This window comes from Bos mutus, chromosome 26 (assembly GCF_027580195.1).
Source record: "Bos mutus isolate GX-2022 chromosome 26, NWIPB_WYAK_1.1, whole genome shotgun sequence".
Lineage (NCBI taxonomy): Eukaryota > Metazoa > Chordata > Mammalia > Artiodactyla > Bovidae > Bos > Bos mutus.
In genome coordinates this window covers 12008516-12028020 of record NC_091642.1, presented here as the reverse complement: position 1 = coordinate 12028020, position 19505 = coordinate 12008516, and the positions used below count along the sequence as shown (strand labels likewise).

At 39.3% G+C, this 19505-nt stretch overlaps 1 protein-coding gene across 4 annotated transcripts in view; it reads left to right on the top strand.

Annotated features, from left to right (window-relative positions):
• SEC23IP (SEC23 interacting protein) overlaps positions 1–19505 on the top strand; it is a 63728-nt gene that overhangs the window by 21284 nt on the left and 22939 nt on the right. The window contains exons 12-19 of one of the 4 annotated variants that reach the window (XM_070363978.1): positions 180–275; positions 4964–5161; positions 9064–9219; positions 9601–9703; positions 10860–11045; positions 11921–12080; positions 12566–12667; positions 16563–18066. In XM_070363978.1, the coding sequence (XP_070220079.1) occupies positions 180–275; positions 4964–5161; positions 9064–9219; positions 9601–9703; positions 10860–11045; positions 11921–12080; positions 12566–12647 (981 nt within the window). In that variant the 3' untranslated portion in view covers positions 12648–12667; positions 16563–18066. Of the gene's footprint in view, positions 1–179; positions 276–4963; positions 5162–9063; positions 9220–9600; positions 9704–10859; positions 11046–11917; positions 12081–12565; positions 12668–14931; positions 15996–16562; positions 18067–19505 lie in introns of those variants that run through there. The other 3 variants (XM_070363975.1, XM_070363976.1, XM_070363977.1) reach the window with 3 other exon arrangements.

Here is a 19505-nt window from a genome sequence, read left to right as displayed (position 1 = left end):
AGTTTACCACCTAAATTAGTTCGTAATTAAAAATTACTGAGGGTGGGGGTAAAAAAATTAAGTTGACTAGGATATTCAATTACCTTAGATGATATAGTTTCTTTTCATAATTTCCTTTTTTCAATTTCAGTTCATGTATCATTAGATTGACTAATGTGCTTGTCTGTTTTCTTTTAAAGCTTATGTGTACAGTGGATGATCTGAAGGAAATGGGGATACCACTTGGACCCAGAAAGAAGATAGCTAACTTTGTAAAACATAAAGCTGTCAAACTGGTAAGGTTCATTTCTGCTCCTAAAAGAAAACACAGCTTATCTCTGACTGCTGCTGCTAAGTCACCTCAGTCGTGTCCGACTCTGTGTGACCCCAGAGACGTCAGCCCATGAGGCTCCTCCGTCCCTGGGATTCTCCAGGCAAGAACACTGGAGTGGGTTGCCATTTCCTTCTCCAATGCAGGAAAGTGAAAAGTGAGAGTGAAGTCGCTCAGTTGTGTCCGACTCTTAGCGACCCCATGGACTGCAGCCCACCAGGCTTCTTCGTCCATGGGATTTTCCAGGCAAGAGTACTGGAGTGGGTTGCCATTGCCTTCTCCATATCTCTGACTAGCTTGTTTATATTTTGGAAATTTTTTGTTCATACCATTATGGTTAGGCCAGTTACTGTGCTCCCTGCTCAAGGGAACAGTAATGAAGTTGATGGAAGCCCAGACGTGGGAGTCAGCCAGAACTGGGTTTAAATTCTAATTAAATTCCAATTCATGGTTTTCCTGGGGCTGGTCAAAGTTCAGGTTAAAAGGACTTTAAGTTTTTAAATTGGTATTTGCATATTCCCAGTGCGACACTGGATAAGTCCTAGACAAATAGATGAGCTGGTGACCCTAATTTCCAGTTCAACTACTCATTAACTATATATTCATGAGCAATTTGCTTAACTTTTCTGGTCCTTGGTTTCCTTCATTTCTACAGTGGGAGTGATAATGCCTTCCTTACAGGATTGCAGAGTGGATGAAGCCATGCATGTATAGCTAATCACCCAATAAATATTAGCTCATTTTCTGTCTTTATAATCCTTCTCACCCTCTAAAGGATAAAAAGAACACACACATACATCTCATTAAATAATAACCAAAAAGCAAAAATTGTCAGCAATCCAAAACACAGCAATAACAGCAACAACTAAAAAGCATTTAAGAAGAAGTAAAACAATTGGGAATAAATCACTTGTTTTATTTAATTTTCATTAAGTTAACTATACAGAGATTTTCTGTAAACTTAGAAAAAGTTGGTAGCATTTAGAGTAGGTATTTTGTTTTTATTGTATATTAATTAACATGATCTTCATTGACCCTTCCATCATTTAAACTTCTGTGGTTCTTTACTTTGGAAGGACTTAACATGCCCCTTTATGTGTAATACGGTTATAAAGTCATAGGACAGAGCTGTTGTGATTAGCTAAGCAGTTGAGTTGTTCAGCATTTTCCGAGTGTATCTTTTGGATCAGGCACGTGCTGGATCCTTGGGACCTGGAGATGAACTGTGCGGTCTGTGGTCTAGCTAGAGGGGAGATTTGACCACAGAGAAAGTATTGGTCCCCTGACAGTGCTGTCTCTGCTGTCAGAGCCAGGTGAGGCCTGGTCATGGGAGAAGGGACGGGCTGGTGAGGGAACACTTCCCCCAGCTGTTGGTGAATGAACTTGAAGGAGGGGTGGGGTCAGGGGAAATGGCTTTCCAGGAGGGGGCAAGTATTTTTCTGCGGTGGAAACAGCAAGGGGACTGAGAATAGGGTAGGGGAGAGTCCCAAAGGCCCGAACGGCAGAAGTGGCAGCTGGTCCTCAAATGTATTCTCATGCCCGGGAAGGGCATGGTGCTTTTTAAACTAACACCATGAAATGCTGACTTGCTTATTAATTTTTGTCACAAATTATGATTTAGCACCAAATCATTTATTTAGTCTAAATTTTAATTTTTTACTTCAAAAATGTTAAAATTTAAAGCTATGTGCTCTAAGCCACATTATCAGGGTCTTCTGCATTGCAGGCAGATTCTTTACCAACTGAGCTATAAGGGAAGTCCCTATAAAATTTCAACCATGAGCAAATGTGCTTATAATAAATAGTAAATGAGTTTTTAGACATTGATTCCTTCCTGGTTTTTCCATTAATATTTGCTGTCTTTTGCTATTGGTTAGGGCCTACTGGCTGATATGCAGTACTAAAGGAAGAAAAAGTTGGAGCAAATCTTAAAGTTGAGACAATTCCATTATCAACCTGAATTTTATGTTAATGTGTGTGTGTGTGTGTGAGAGAGAGAGAGAGCGCGAGAACTGGGCTACATTTTAGCAGCAGTGTAAAGCCACTGGGTCAGTTCTAAGGGACACGATGTGAGAGCCACTGCTGTGGGTCAGTGGAGCAGTCAGGGCACTTCCATGACTGGGCTGGTGTTTTAGAGTTCACTTGGTTACAATGTGGGCATGGAGTTAGAAGGGGGTGAAGCTAGAGGCTGTTGGGAATCTCAGCATTGTCACTGTGATTATGCAGTGACTCAGAAATGGTTGGGGTGTAGTAGAAAATGGAAAAGAAGGTGCAACTCAAAACACATGTTAGGCACAGGATAGTGTTTGTGATGGTTGGTTGAAGGTGATGAAGACCGAGTAGAGAGGCAGCATCTCTGGTGAGCATAGTGGTCACACCAAAACCAGGACACCACAGGTGTGTCCACGCTGGACACCAGCCTGTGTTCTCCACGTGTTCATAGTTCAATAAAAGGAAGAAATGTCTTCTGTTTATAGTTCTTGAAAAGTCTCTAGAAGGAGTTTGGTTTGGCTCCTGTAGTAGCTTGGCTGTATCAGTTATGGCACTTATAAGAATGTTTTGACAGGGTAAAAACCTATAAAGTCATCTTATTTTTTAAATTCAAAAATAATTGCCTCTGAATGAACTGTGACACTTTCTCAGCCATGTTACCATTGATTGCTCTGTTTTTCATCATTAACAAGGTGCTGCTGGATCAATAATGAGATAAAATGGTGCATCCTATTGATTTACTGTAACTGAAAAGTTAGCCCATTATTTTTAATAAGGAGATCAGGTATTTGTAACCTGAACTTTTCTTTCCCCTTTGTAAACCATCTTAATCATTTTCCTTTGAAAAGAAATAATTCTTAGTGCTGGGAATGTTGGCTCACTTTGTTTTCCAGTTACTGCCTCTGTCTAAGAGGGAAACAAAACAACAGTTTGCAGTAGGAAGGTTTAGGATCTATTTAGACCGTTCTCTTAGCAGTTTAGATTGTTAAGTTGTGTGACTGTAATGGGAGGTACCTCGAAGTAAGAAAGCAAATTTAAACTGAAAATCCTGTGGTGTCTCCAAAGGGCAGAGATAACAAGGCCAACCCAGACCTTCATGGTGGGATCAGTTCCCAAATGGCTGGTGGAGAGCTTTCTTTTTGCTATATCATCTTTTGAATTAACCAGTTGGACTGGTTTCCAGGTTTCCTAGTATTTGAAATGCACTGATGGACAAGAGCAGTTAGACCAGCTGTTGGGTTTAGGCACTGTCAGTAATGTTCAAACAGAGACTTAGCCAGGCATTCACAGCTTGGGGAGTGAGGACCATGAGACCTGTGCCCATGGGAAGTCAGCAAATCCACCGTGACGGTCGTTCACATTTCCCTGACATTGTTGCCGCTGTACTGGGGCGCAATCACAAACCAACACGGGCGGATTTTGTCTCATTACTATAGTGATACAGCTGTTCTCTTGATGCTCCCAGAGATTTTCTTTACTGACTTATTTATGAAACGCATAGATCTTGAGCGTTCTGTTCAATAAACTTTGACAATTTTTGCACCTGTGTAATCACCAGCCAAAACCAGAAATAGAACATTTTGTCACTCAGTTCTCTCATGCTTCTTTCTAATCAGCTCCTCCTGCCACACAGCTCCTCTTCTGAATCTGATCACTATCCAATAGTTTTGCCTGTTCTAGAGGTTTATATAAATGGAACCAACACTGAAAATTCTTTTGTATCTTTCTTCTTTTACTCAAAAGAGTGTTTTTAAGATCCGTGCAGTTGTAGTTTTATTTGCAGTTTACTTCTTTTTATTTCTGAGTAGTTATCCCACTGTATGAACGTACCACAATGTGTTCTTTATAGAATGCTTTTGAGGAAAACTTGGTGGCTTCATATAGACGTAAGAATGTAAACATGTTGAAGGAATAAATTTCTTAAGTTTACACCCCTTATGCTATGCTATGCTATGCTAAGTCACTTCAGTCGTGTCCGACTCTGTGCGACCCCATAGACGGCAGCCCACCAGGCTCCCCCGTCCCTGGGATTCTCCAGGCAAGAACACTGGAGTGGGTTGCCATTTCCTTCTCCAATGCAGGAAAGTGAAAAGTGAAAGTGAAGTCGCTCAGTCGTGTCCGACTCTTCTCGACCCCATGGACTGCAGCCTACCAGGCTCCTCCGTCCATGGGATTTTCCAGGCAAGAGTACTGGAGTGGGGTGCCATTGCCTTCTCCGACACCTCTTTATAGGAAGTATATATTTTACAGTTACATAAGTACTTCTAAAATTATCTGGCTAAAGTTGAGATCATAAAGGAGGAAGTTGGTATTTTAAAAAAAAACTTCTATTAAAATTTTAAATTACATAAAAAGTGTAGGGCACAGAGTATAATAATAGCTAATATTTAGATTTAATTGTAGCTGTTTCGCCACATTTTTCTTTGTTCTTAATTTTCTTTTTCTTAAGAATTTTAAAGTAGCTTATAGACATCATGGCATTTTTTTCCTTGACTATTTAGTATGTGTCTCTAAAAGGACATTTCTCTAATTGACCACAATGCTTTCATTCTTAGGCCTAAGAAATTACTAATCATTCCTTAATATTGATATGGGTATTTCATAGTGATAGCTGATAACTTTTCCCCCTTAGTTATGTTATGAAATTTTGGTATTTCACAGGAAGAGAAAAAAGCAGCATCGGAAAAGAAGGCAGCGGTGGCCACTTCAGCAAAAGGACAGGAGGAAAGTGCTCAGAAAGCTAAAGACATGGCTTCTCCTCCCTCAGACTCGAACGAGTCCAAGAGGAGACTCCCGCTTGGAGCGTCCGTCTCTTCTGTGCGTGTTGATTATGAGGCCTTTGAAGTTGGCACCGGACAGGTAAGTCAACACACTGACTCAGGCTGTGTGGTTTATGTTGGAATCACTTACCTGGGTTATTTGGGCAACTTTAAATTCTTTAAATATTTATTCAACAATTTTTTCAGGGGAGGATGGAGAAAACTGATTTTCTCTTAATAAAAACAGTATGCTTTCATAATGTTAGAAATAAAGAATTGAATGTGTACTGAACATATCACCTCGCCTTTGAAATTGTCTCTATTTAAATCTTTTCACCTCTCGGTTTTATAGCATTCAGTGTCTCAGCCACTAGAAATAGAAGTGGTGATAGAAAATTATTTTCAGAGTATGCTTAAGCTTTTTTATTACTCACAGTTCTTCCCTGAGGGAAATAGTTTCTGTAAAAACCTACCAAGTAGTTGATAATGCTGCATTTAATGATAAACTTGTTTCACAGTGGCTTAAAAGTAGTAAAATCTTTTTAGAGAAGGTTACTTTCAATTTATTTATAGTTGTATGGTTCTAATCTCTTAAGTGAGTTCATGACTGATTTAAAGAAGGCAGAAAATATTGCTGGATGTTTGATACAACCTATTCAAGCTTTTAAGCCTAATTCATTCATAAAATTTGCATTTAAAAGGATTTTTATTTATTTCTTTAACTTACTTATTGGCTTGCCTACTCCAGAGTGAACGAGCTTGGTAGTTACAACTGGCAGGCTCAGTTGCCCCACGGCATGTGGGATCTTAGTTCCCTGATCAGGGATCAAACCTGCCTTCCCCACATTGCAAGGCTTGCAGGGTGGATCCTTAACCACTGGATCACCAGTGAAGTGAAAGTTGTTCAAGCGTGTCTGACCTCTTGCGGCCCCATGGACTGTTGCCTGCCAGGCTCCTCTGTCTATGGAATTCTCCAGGCCAGAGTCCTAGAGTGGGTAGCTGTTCCCTTCTCCAGGGGATCTTCCCAACCCAGGTCTCCCACATTATAGGTGGGTTCTTTACCATCTGAGCCACCAGGAAAGTCCCCAAAAATGTCTTCTTAAAACATGAGCAAACTTTAACAGACTCTAGGCAATAAGAAAGGACAGATACTTTCTTAGCTGCATGTAAAGGCTGAAGAGGAGGTTTGTGGAAACAGGGCTTCCCCATCACCAGGACACTCTCACCGCCTGCTTCTCCTTGGAAGTGTTGGCATCTGTGAACATGGAATTGTGGGTGTTGGTGGTCTGGACTCCCCTCTTCATAGCTTCATCACCACAGAGGTAAAGGAATCTACCTAATAGGTCCAGTTAAGAAACTTTAAAGGAAGGATTTTATTTGACCTGACTTGAGTCTTAAGTCCATTCTGGACCAATTCTTATTGCCTGGGGAGTGGGGCATGGTTTGATTGACCCCGTCCAGGTCCCATGCCATCTCCTTTGTTACCCAGAGGGTTGTTGTGGTAATCCACAGTGTGCATCATTCATGCCAGAAGGCCAAAAAGTACTGATTAAGGAAAAGATAAGGGGAAAAAAAAAATCTCATAATCTCCTTAACCATGACTAATTACCATAAGCAGTTTGAACAAGGCCTTCTGGACTCTTGAGCATATATTTACATATCTATTTTAATAAAAATGGAAAATACTAGAACATTATACAGGTCTCCCTTGACTTATGATGGGGTTACGTCCTGATTAACCCATTATAACCTGAAAATACCCAAAGTCAAAAATGGATTTAATACACCTAACCTGCCCAGCATCAGAACATTAAACATTAAATATGCTCAGAACACTTAACATTAGCCTACAGTTGGGCAGAATTATCCAACACAAAGCCCATTTTTTAAATAGGCTGCCATAACAAACTATCACAAGCTGGGTGGTCTTAATCACCATAAATTTACTGTCTCACAGTTCTGGAGGCTGGAAGTCCATGACTCAGGTGTCAGCAGGGCCTTGCTCCCCGCTGAAGCCCTGTAGGGGCACCCTTCCCTGCCTCTTTCCCTTCTGATGGTTTGCCAGCACTGGTTAGCGTCCTTTGGTATAAGTGTGCTTCAGCCCCCCACCCCATTCTTCCATTTTCACGTGGTCACCTCCCTTTGTGTTCACATCACTTCCCTGTCTCTGTGTCCAGGTTTCTCCTTTTTATAATGACACCAGTCACTGGATTTAGGGCCCACATTAATGCTGTAATGATTCTGTTTGCAAAGAAAGCCTGAGGTACTGGTACAGTTCTCTTTGGGGGGAACACATTCAATCCATAATATTGGACCTGTAGGCAGTTTTTCACTCTATTAAGCAGTCCAGTGATAAACAGTTTTAAACTAATTTTCTGTGAACATTTTTTATTCTTTCTTGCAGTTATATAACTGGAAATATTTATAGCTGGGCCAAAAGCCGTGAACACAAGAATGTTAATAGTTATTGCTACTTGCCCCTGGAAAGTTTGTACTCCCACTGGCAGCTTATAAGACTGCCTCTCTCTCTTCTCCCTTGCTAGTACTATCATTCTTGTTTAAAAATGTCATATTCTAAAAAAAAAAAAAAAATGTCATATTCTTACTTTTATGACTTCTTCTAAAGAAATAATTTTTTCACATGCAAACAGGAGTTTTTAATTTTTTTTTTTTAGTATTTATACCTGTGCTAACTGTATCTCACTGTATTTCTTTGAGCACTAGAGAAGTTAGATGTTTTGTCATCTGTTTTTTATGCTTTTTTTCAATGATGTACTAGTGTTCCTGTTTTTCTATTGGGTTGCTTTTCTCTTTACTGGTACTGAAGAATTCTTTATATATTAGGGATGTTGGCCCCTTCATGTAAATATTTTTTCCAATTTATAATTTTTTTAACCTTATTTTTTTTTCTGGAACTGAGGGAAAATGCATAATCTTGAGAGCACCTCCTTTGTGGTCCCCATCAGTAGCATAAACTATTGAATTTGCAAATTAGGAGCAAACCAAGGGATGTGAAGTCTAGACTTCGTTAGAAGGGCAGCCTAGTTAGTAGAAAGAGCTTTGCATTTGGAGTTAGACGTCATTCTGCCACTCACCATGTGCTCCTGGTAAGTGTCGTCACCTACTTGGGCTTCACTGTCTTCGTCTGATACGTGGGCATGAAGGTCCCTGCCATGCCCTCTGCTCTCAGTGGACCTCTGTCATGCCCTTGATTATGCCATTCCTTGTTCTTCATTCTCAGGATACTGAAATGATGGAGACAGAATTTCTGTCACTGAGCAGCAAACGAAAGAGCTTTGTAAAGTACAGAGAGCTGTCCGAATGTGGGTGCTTTCTCTTATGCTAACAGTTCTCTGTGAGCTGAAAGGCTACATGTGAGCTTCCCCCACACAGGAGCTCTTTGGGGATAAATCATCTTTTAATGGAGAGAAACATGCCGAATGAATGAGGATGGTAGTTGTAATAGAAGTCATAGTCATTGGATGCTTAAAATATGCTAAGCACCTTATGTGGATTTGATTATTAAGTGTGGTTTTTCAACCACATTATGAGTTTGGCATTGTTATGATTCCCATTTTATAGATGAGGAAACTGAGGTGGAGGCAAGAGAGATTGAGAAACTTGCCTGAAGACACAGAGTGAGGAGTGGAGTCAGGGCTCAAACCCAGGTAGTTTGATTCTAGAGTCTGCAGCTTTGACCACATTTATAACTAACATAGGGATGATACTTATGTACACTGTATATTTTATGCTTTATACAATAAGTGAAAGTCTAGTTAGAGGATGTAATTGTGGATAAAGATTTCAGAGGGAAATTTTTTGGTCCTTTTGTGCTAGTAGCAGCTGTCCATTACAGTGATCATTAGCATCGTAAGCCACACCTTGCAGAGCATCATCTGTATTGGGGTGCTTTTAATTAAGTGAAGTTTTAGTTGAACCTTTGATATTTGTCTTTCATGACATTGAAATGACTGTCTTTCATTGTTTTCTGATTCTTCCTAGGTTTCTGTTGTTTACAGCTCCTTAGACTTTGAACCAGAGATTTTCTTTGCCTTGGGATCTCCAATTGGTATGTTTCTCACTATTCGAGGAGTGGATAGGATAGATGAAAACTACAGGCTTCCTACCTGCAAAGGATTCTTCAATATTTATCACCCAGTGAGTAACCTGCATTTACTTCCGCTTTGAAGAAGACAAAGCACTAGTCCTCTTTATCCTGATAGAGTCTCAGATTCTTATTTCTTGGGAATTAAAACTGATTTTGATTTTGTACAACTCAGCCCTCTGACCTAAACAATACAGTCTGATAGTTTGCAATAAACTTTTCTACCAGAAAGCCTTTGTTCAGGGAAATGATTCTTTTGTTTGCAAAGTAATTTTCTCCACAAACTGAAAAGTCGTCTTATAAAATTACCAGTATTTGAATAAGGTGTGAAAAAAAATAAAAATCTCTGGTTTGCCAGTTATCTGTTTTCTCACTTAACTAAGATACATAACTCAAAACAGCTTTTCATAAATTTCTAATTCTTCGGTTTATAGCTTGATCCAGTGGCGTATCGATTAGAACCTATGATTGTACCAGATTTGGACCTGAAGGCAGTTCTCATTCCACATCACAAAGGCAGAAAAAGACTGCATTTAGGTAAAGAGAAAATGCTATAAAAACTCATTTCCTTCCTGTCATTTTGTGACCTGTCATTTAATGATTTGGGTTCTTCCTGTCATTTGCATTTTAACACTAAGCTCTTATTTAAGTGCCTACTATGTTCAGAACCTGTTTACTAAATATTTGGAGGAGCTATAAAGTTACAAAAGAGTTTCTTCTCCTTGATGATTTCTTGATAATATTTGATATTTGTTGATACAATTGATATAATTGTTGATATAATGAGGAATGGGGGAAGTTGGTGATAAAGTGAGATGCATACATTTTGATAAAACTTGGCAAAAGTTTTTGGAATTGGGAAGCAGAGTTAATTTTGAACTAAAGACCAAACCATCAAGAAATAAATTTGATGCTCAGTCAAGTGAGCTGTTTTTTCCTTGGTAACTATAAACAAACGTTTTCTTTTAAATAAATTTTATTGAACAAAATGGATTGATAATATTCCAAGTAGGGTTTAGGTTTCTTTTATGTCTATTAATGGTGTATATTACTTCTTATTCATAGGTTTAAAAGAAGGAAAAGTAATCATGCCCTCTTAAAATTTTTTTTTTTCTTTAAGCTTGCATCATGCTTTTCAAACATAACTTTTGAAGTTAAAATGAGAAATTTGATACTTTGATATTCTTAAGATTTTGAATTAAAATGTGATTTATTAGACAAAAGTAGAGAAAGTAAAGGGGCAGTAGTTTCTTCGTTTTGAAATTAGGAGTTTAAATTGTGATTATATCAGAATCTCAAATTCTCAAAACCATTCACCAATACATATTAGAAAAACAGTCATCTTTTTAGTCTTGTGGGCCCATTTTTTGACTTATAAAAAAAGGCCCTTAAATGTGCTTATACATTTTTATGGTATTTGAATTACGTCTTTTTTTTTTTTGGAGAGAGAAAATATATAGGTTTAGGCTGGATCAAGTTTAGTCATTAAGAAAATGGTAGAGTAAGACTCCACAGAACATTTTAACATGTTGAGCGTTCTTGGCTGAGAAACTCCCATGTATTTATTTGACATTTAAGAGACGAGTAAGAGGTCTTATCCAGTCTGAGGATAGTGTAACTTGTGTTTTAATTTTTGTGGTGCAGAATTTTACCCAGTAACTAATACCTTGTTATGTCGTCTTAATCTCTTTAGAGTTGAAAGAAAGTCTGTCTCGTATGGGATCTGATTTGAAGCAGGGTTTCATTAGCTCTCTGAAAAGTGCTTGGCAGACATTAAACGAATTTGCCCGTGCTCATACCTCTTCAACTCAGTTGCAAGAAGAATTGGAGAAGGTAGCCAATCAGATCAAAGAAGAAGAAGAAAAGCAAGTAGTTGAAGGTAAATTTAACATTTAAGGCATTTTCCAGTGCAAAAATTATTTGTGAACAAAGCACACATGAATTATTTGATGCTGTTTTTCCATTATAGTCCTTTTTGTTGAAATGTAGAGGCTCTTCCTATAAAGGAAAAACTGTTTGTACAAACTGTACTTCAAAATGCATGGCATCCTTTCTTTTTAAACTAGGTTTTGGGCTGATAGTTGCAGGTTTTACTCTGCTGCTGTTTAGTTGCAACCCCATGGACTGTAGCCCATCAGGCTCCTGTCCACAGGATTCTCCAGGCAAGAATACTAGGGTGGGTTGCCATTTCCTCCTCCAGGGGATCTTCCTGATCCAGGGATTGAGCCTGCTTCTCCTGCATCTCCTACACTGGCATGAAGATTCTTTACCACTGAGCCACCTGGGAAGCCCAGGTTTTACTGTACAGGCTTTAAATTTTGTTGAGATTCATAAGGCCAGAATGGAATGTCGGAGTTGAGAACTAAGTTGGTATTCAGGCATCTGAACGGCCCCCTGTGAGGAAAGCTCTTCTGTGTCTGACTGTGTCACTGTAGACTATACGTGCAATGTCAAGTCGTTGTGCCGTGATGTTTTTGATTCTTTCAGGTTCTAATTCTATTTCCTTTCTCTCTGCAATGCTCTCTTACCCCTTTTCTTCAAAACTCCTGTCAACTGGTTGGCTCTCTCTCCTCTCTCCCGGGCAGCCAGCCCCTCTCCCCCGGGCTCTTTGGAGGAATGGGAAGTGAGCCTGGTAGCTCCCCAGGCTGCTGCGTTTGTCAAGCAATTTTCTCTTGAGCCCAGAAAGTCAGCTAAAGTCAAAGGATAATGATTAAGTGATTGACTTTGATATTGAAATGGTTTGAATTCTAGCAGAAAAGATTGTTGAAAGTCCAGATTTTTCCAAGGATGAGGACTACTTAGGAAAGGTTGGAATGTTGAATGGAGGCCGTCGAATTGACTACGTTCTTCAAGAAAAGCCAATAGAGAGTTTTAATGAATATCTTTTCGCTCTTCAGAGTCACTTATGCTATTGGTAAGTATTTTCACCTTTGAAAGTGTTCATGTGGCCTTTAGGTGCCAGTACATACTGCAGTTCCGTGAGATTCTTGCTGAATTAGCATTTGTTACGGAGTATTAATTTGAACGCCCATATATTCAAAATCAGTCTTTTCCCCCATTAGCTTAGTTATCCACAAGATGGCAGCGTGTCACCTGCGTTTGACCAAAGGCCTTGGTACTTGCACATATTGTTGGGATGCCTTTCAGATCGGGAATGGTGGGGACTTTGAACGCCATCCTTTCATATATCCGGTGTCACCAGGGAGAACGGCAGCACAGCTGTTTTGTTGCTGATCAGTCTTTATCCATTTTTTAAGGACAGCTCTGAGATTACACAACTTTGTTTTCATTTGCCCTCCTTAGGTAGAGATGAATAGAACCAAAGCTGCCTTTCCACCTTTATGCATAGAGGTTAATTTCTCATTATCTCTTAAGTAAATGTGCTTTTCTTTTTAATAGGGAATCAGAAGATACTGCTTTGTTATTACTTAAAGAAATTTATCGAACAATGAACATTAGTCCAGAACAGCCCCAGCGTTGATTGGACTTCAGCTTAACTGTGTGAGTTTATTTTGTGTATAAATTCTGAAGGCTTCATTCTGAGGCTTGTTTTTTTTTTTTTGGGTGCACCCTGCAGCATGTAGGATCTTAGTTTCTTGACCATGGATCAAACCTGGGCCCCCTTTGTTGGGAGCAGAGTCTTAACTCCTGGACTATCAGGGGAGTCCCATGTCTTTCTCTTCCTCTCTTAGTCACCTGGCAAAAACCTTAATCCTAGGAGACCCAGTTGTCTCTTACTCTGAACCTCACCCGAGTTGCAGCACATGGCCAGAGAAAAGTCAGGCAATTGTGTTAACCATACTCGCTTCAAATCTATGACCAAAACATCCAGTGGGCAGTAAAGCCTGCAGTATGGTTCTGCCACACTTGTGCTGGTAAATTCCCTTCCCCACACCCTGAGGTGACTGTTATTTTGCTCCTCTCTCTCCTCACGTTTCCCACAGCCCTTGACCATGACCCTACTCTCACACACTTTGGAGAGAAGCCAGAGAACCCTGCTCTGACCACCGCCAACTTTACCCACTCTTCTCACCTTTGTATCTTTGTGATTTTCCCGCATCCACCCACCCATCCATTCATCCACCCACCCACCCACCCACCCACCCAGCATCTATCCATCATTTGCTGCGCACCTTACTTACCTGCTAAGTGCCTAGGCCCTGAGGGTCACAGCAATGGACTACACAGTGTCTGCCCTCAAGGATCTTCTTTCCTGTAGGGGAGGACAGACAATAAATAAACAATGGAAGTGAGTCAGATGGTTAAAAATAGAGCAGTAGGATAAGGGGGAGAGGGAATACCTTTGAGATGGGAACAAGTTGCTGTTGTATATAAAATGGCAGGGGACATCCTAAATGATAGAATGTCATTGGAGCAACTGAGCCAGCTGGATATCTGGGGAAAGAAGATCATCTCAGACAGACAGAATATATATCAGAACAAAAGAGCTGCCTCATCCTTTTTAGTGATTGTGTCGTATTTCATTGACTGTTACACCACAATTTGTTTTAACCATTCCTTACTGTTGGGCATATAGGTTTACTAGTATGAACAGTGCTTCAGAGATACATTATATTTAAAAGTTGTATTTCATTCATAGTTCTTTTTATTAAAATCCTTAATTTATCTACCACTGTGGCATGTTTAGGTGATTTTCCAGTTTTTCTCTATTATAAAAAATTCTTAACATGTAGTTGTATGTACTTTTTGTGCATCTGTTTGCTTGGCCTAAATTCCTAGAAGAAGCATTGTTAAATCTAAGAGTTGTCACATTTTAAAAAGATTTTTGATCTGTATTTATTGGGAAGTTATATTTCAGAAGGGTTGCAGAAGTTTCATAGCTACTGTCAATATAAGTGCTAGTTTTTCTCTACCCTTGTCCATATTGGTTATTACTATTTTTTAAAGCTAATTTGATAGCTAGAAATTGTTATGCGTACATGCTAAGTCACTTCATGTCCAACTCTGCAGTCCTATGGACTGTGGCCCTCCAGTCTCCTCTGTTCATGGTATTCTCCAGGCAAAAATACTGGAGTGGGGTGCCATGCCTTCCTCCAGGAGATCTTCCCCACCCACGGGTCTTCTGTCTCCTTCATTGGCAGGCAGGCTCTTTACTACTAGCGCCACCTGGGAAGCCCAGAGGTTGTTTGATCATTGTTTCATTTTGCGTTTCTGTTACTAGTGAAATTAAGTATGTTTAAGTGTTTTTAACTGGCTATTTCTTCTTTTGTCAATTGCCTGTTTTTGACCTTTATGCTTTTTTCTGGAGGTGGGGGGTATGATATTTTTGCTTCTTATTGATTTATAGTTTTGATAGTCAAATTAACGTTTTGTCATTACAGTTTTTTTTTGAGTTTGGCATTTGCCTTCTAATAAATAAATACCCCCTTTTATTTTTTGGGGGTAGGATCAGGGAGCATGTTTTAAAAATGTGCAGTCTTTTAATATTATTTAGATAATTACATTTTTTTTTTTTTTTTAGTTTTTATATGGTTTTGTTTTTTTACCTGACTTTATAGTTTTGAAGGATATGGTATAGAGAAGAATTTAACTTTTTTCTTAAATATTTCATCTTTTGCCTGTGCCATATATTGAATAATGTACCTTTTTGTTGTTGGTTTGATGATTTTATCATGTGCTGTTGACTTTTTTTTATTCATACACCCAGTATTTGTTTTCTAGGTTTTCTGACATCTTTTCTATTGACTTATTTGTCTGTCTGCCATATTTTACTGATTTCAAGTTACATATTTTTTGCATTTCAGCATCTTCACATTTGGAATGCATCTTAAAAAGCAGCTGTTGCCTTAATGAAAGTTGAGTTGTCCCTGAGAGGGTTTGAGTTTTCTTCTACCAGTCACTGGGGGGCACTGTTCGTCTGAGTCTGATGAAACTAACTTCTCTGCTTCAGATTTTCTTGGCCTGTGCTGATAGTGTGCACTCAGGTCATAAAATCTGCAGGCTGGTGGGGGTGGAGGCACCAGGTCAATATCAAGGAATTTCCCCTCCTTCCTGTTGTCAGAGAAGTGGTCTTCAGCGTCTTTGCTTTCTTTCTGGAGGACGCATTATTATTTTTATTATTATATTTTTACCCCTCACTGAGGCTGTTTGGGATTTGATATCCCCACTTTTTGTGAGGGGCTCTGTGCCTTTTAGACTCCCCACCCCAGGCATCTTTTTTTGCATGATGATGCATAAAACAGTGTTGCATATTATAATTGATGCTGTCTTAGATTTAGTGAAAGTTTTTTTTTTTTTAAATTTTTTTTTTTTTCTAATTTTATTTTATTTTTAAACTTTACATAATTGTATTAGTTTTGCCAAATATCAAAATGAATCCGCCACAGGTATACATGTGTTCCCCATCCTGAACCCTCCTCCCTCCTCCCTCCCCATACCATCCCTCTGGGTCGTCCCAGTGCACTAGCCCCAAGCATCCAGTATCGTGCATCAAACCTGGACTGGCAACTCGTTTCTTACATGATATTTTACATGTTTCAATGCCATTCTCCCAAATCTTCCCACCCTCCCCCTCTCCCACAGAGTCCATAAGACTGTTCTATACATCAGTGTCTCTTTTGCTGTCTCGTACACCGGGTTATTGTTACCATCTTTCTAAATTCCATATATATGCGTTAGTATACTGTATTTATGTTTTTCCTTCTGGCTTACTTCACTCTGTATAATAGGCTGAAAGTTTTTAATATCTGGTAGTCCAGTTTCTTAGGATACCATAGTCTTGGCTATTATTCCAAATGAATTTTGAAATGATTTAAATTCCCCTGACATTCTTTCTGCACAAAACAAAGCAGAACAAACAAAATCCGAACCATAGCAGTTCTAGGACTGTGACATCATCACCTGCTATGAAAAATTAAGACCCTTTCAGCTTGCACATGATTTGTTCACTGTAATTGTTTTATTTCTTCTTATACATGGTTGTAAAACTTAGGCAAGAGCTTAGTTCCTAACAGTATACTGACACTATAAAATAATTTGAAATCGTAACAGTCCCTCTATACATGGTTCATTCAGGCATCGACAGTTTTGCTGAATTTTTTTTCTGTCCTTTAATTTTAGAATCGCTCTTTAAAAAGCCTCAGATTAACCTGACAGATAATTCACTATGTTTTGTCTTATATTTTTTGTACTCATTTTGTTTTGAAGATTATTAAGCTAGTTAACCTCACTGAACACTCCCTGATGGCCTTCTGTCCCTCCAGAAGGCCTGTCTGAGGACTTGGTGTTCACGGGCCTTGTTCTTCCAGGCAGTTTGCAGTGTTTGCTTGTCGCTTGACAGTGTGTTCTTTTATTTTAGAAAGGAATGACAGTGAGTTTTTGTGTTATGTCTGTAAGTTTGTAAAGTTGACCGAGGACTCTCTTTTTTCTTTTCAAGACTCTTGTCTTTACAGAAGCTTGCAGTCTAAATTTCTGTGCTGAGAAAATCCTCGGAGGACATTCCCAGTCCGCTCCTGGGATGGCTGACAGAAAAGTGATTCATTGACAGTTCCTGTGCTGTCATTCTCAGATGTAGGGGTTCATTTTAAAGAAAATATGCAGGACAAAAAGACAGTGCAAAAAATCAGTACCACATTTGGACTGTGTAGGTGAGAAAAAGAAATGTTTAAAATGACGCAGTTTAAAACTCCTCAGATCAGTTTAATTGTACAGTTGTCAAAGTAATATGTGATATCAATGAAGAATATTTGTTGCATGCAAACGGTTGTTTCTTTTTCCTAAAAAACTACTGTCATTGGTCTATTAAACGTGCATTTTAAAAATAATGTAGTATGTTCTACAGACTTCTCAAGAAACTATAATAATACAGTTTTTAAAAAATTTATGTTCAACTTTTTAAATGTGAATTATAGTTTGGGCTGCTTCAATGCAGGGTTATTTGTATTTGTTAAGCAGAAGTAACCAAAATCACTTCTGTTCCAAGCTCCGCTGTGGTCTTGGAGCCTTCCAGGCTGTTGCTGGGAGGAGAGTGGTGAGAGGGAGTGAGACGCTCTGCACTCACGCAAGTCCTGTGAATGCTCTCCCGGTGTCGCTTCCGCTAGTAGCGGTGAGCAAGCAAGAAGTTTCTCCATTTTGTCACCTTTGGTAGCTGTGCGGTCGCCTTATTGCTGAAGTTGCAGTTAATATGAGAACCACAGTAGAATTTTTCTGGGTTTGGGTTTTTTTGCCTTGTATTAATTTCACTTATACCAAAGTATTGGGAAGTATGAACTTCTAGACTGTAGCTGTACTTCATGAAAAGACTGTTCTGTGATATTTTACTTTGTTTTGCTGTAGCTTCAGATTATCTGAATATTTTCCTAATAGTCTGTGGGAATGCTGATCTGCTTTTGTTACGCAGTAGGAACGTTTGACACTGTTTACATAGTTCTCATGGAACGTAGAATTTTTGGAAAGCCACATATGATACACATTTTTTGTGTATATATATTAGTGTGAATAAAACAGTAACATCAGTGCATTTTTCTAAAGCAGAAAACTTCTGTAATTTTCTTGTCTTCCTTAAAAGTATTCCTTTGAGTTCAGTGTTCATTTACTTTTCATTGTGAGCATCTGCTCTATGGTTAATGTCTAACTATAGCATTTGCTCCTAATAATAGAATTAGGACAGTAGAGTTTTTGAACTGCAGCTGACCCCAGACAGCATATGTTCCAACCACCTTATTCTGCATCCAAGGACACGACACTAAATGCCTTTCTCAGGCTGCTGGTGGCAGATCTGGGCTGGAGTATGGTTCTACCCACTCCCTTTTGGCCTTCATTTCTCGACACCAGTGCTATTACTTTTCACTTAATTTCCTCCTAACTTCCCCAACTGATGAAATAAAAATAAGAGTTATTTATGTATATTTTAATAAAATCCTGTTCGATTTTTCAACTTACAGCTGGTTTTGTCTGTATTATTCAACTTATGTTTTCTGAACATTGAGCAGAGGAGAAACCCTTGAACCAGTGTCCATAGTAGAAACATACACCAGAGCAGTTTTAGGAGTCTTGTGATTTTAACCCTTCAGAAGATAAAACGTAGAATTTGGGGGCATATATTTATATCCATCTTCAGTTTCTTAAAAAAAACAAACCTAAAGTCAAAACAGTAAGTAGGTCTGAGGGCAGAGTCTCTTTATCAGCGTGTTGCTCACTGTTATAACCACCCTGCCTAGCACAGTCTCGTCACAAAGTGAGGCACTTGCCAAATATTTGTTGAATAAAACAATTCAGAAAATCAGAAGTAGAATTAAATAAGAGACCTTAGAATGACTGTTCAGACCAAACCCTTTACAAATTACGTATTTTCTTTAATTTTGCTTTCTGTTTAATATATTTATTGTTTGTTGCTGCTCTTGGGCCTTCTCTAGTTGCGGTGCAAGGGCTTCTCGCTGTTGTGACTTCTCTTGTTGCAGAGCATGGACCCTAGGTGCTCAGGCTTCAGTAGTTGGGGCCCACGGGCTTAGTTGCCCTGAGGCATGTGGAATCTTTCCAGACCAGGGATCGAACCTGTGTTCCCTGCACTGCAGAGATGAATTTTTAAGCCCTGTACCACCAGGAAAGCTCCCCATTTAAACATTTTAGATGAGGGTATAGCTGTTGAGTAAAGCTTGACCTCCTTTTCCCCAGCAGCTCGTCCTCTCCAAGGACCCTCCTACCCATTCCTAACCTGGGTTGATGCTCTCATTTTCTTCCAATGAGGGAAGTCAAGTCTCTAGTGATTCTGAAATTGTTTCATATGTAGAGTTCGGGACTAACGTTAAAAAGCTCCAGTGTCTGAAATTGAAGGTCAAAGGGTTGTTGTAAAACCGGTAAGGACAACCTAGGTCTGGTTTGTTAGGTCTAGGGTGCTTTGAGCTGCAGGCACTGAATGCTCTGATTTTACTCCAAGTTAATGGTTCTCATTGTGCCAATGATTTGGCACTGGTTAGTATGAGTTATTAATAGTTCCCCAGGGCAGGTCCTCTAAGGCGAGTTGATAGAATTTAGTTCTGTTACGAGTTATGACAAACCTAGGCAGCATATTAAAAATAAGGGACATTACTTTGCTGACAAAGTGTCTGTCTAGTCAGAGCTATGGTTTTTCCAGTAGTCATGTATGAATGTGAGAGTTGGACCATAAAGAAGGGTGAACACCAAAGAATTGATACTTTTGAGCTGTGGTGTTGGAGAAGATGCTTGTGAGTCCCTTGGACTGCAAGGAGACCAAACCAGTCAGTCCTAAAGGAAATCAGTCCTGAATGTTCATTGGAAGGACTGATGCTGAAGCTGAGGCTTCAGTACTTTGGCCACCTGATGCGAAGAGCCAATTCATTAGAAAAGACTCTGCTGGGAA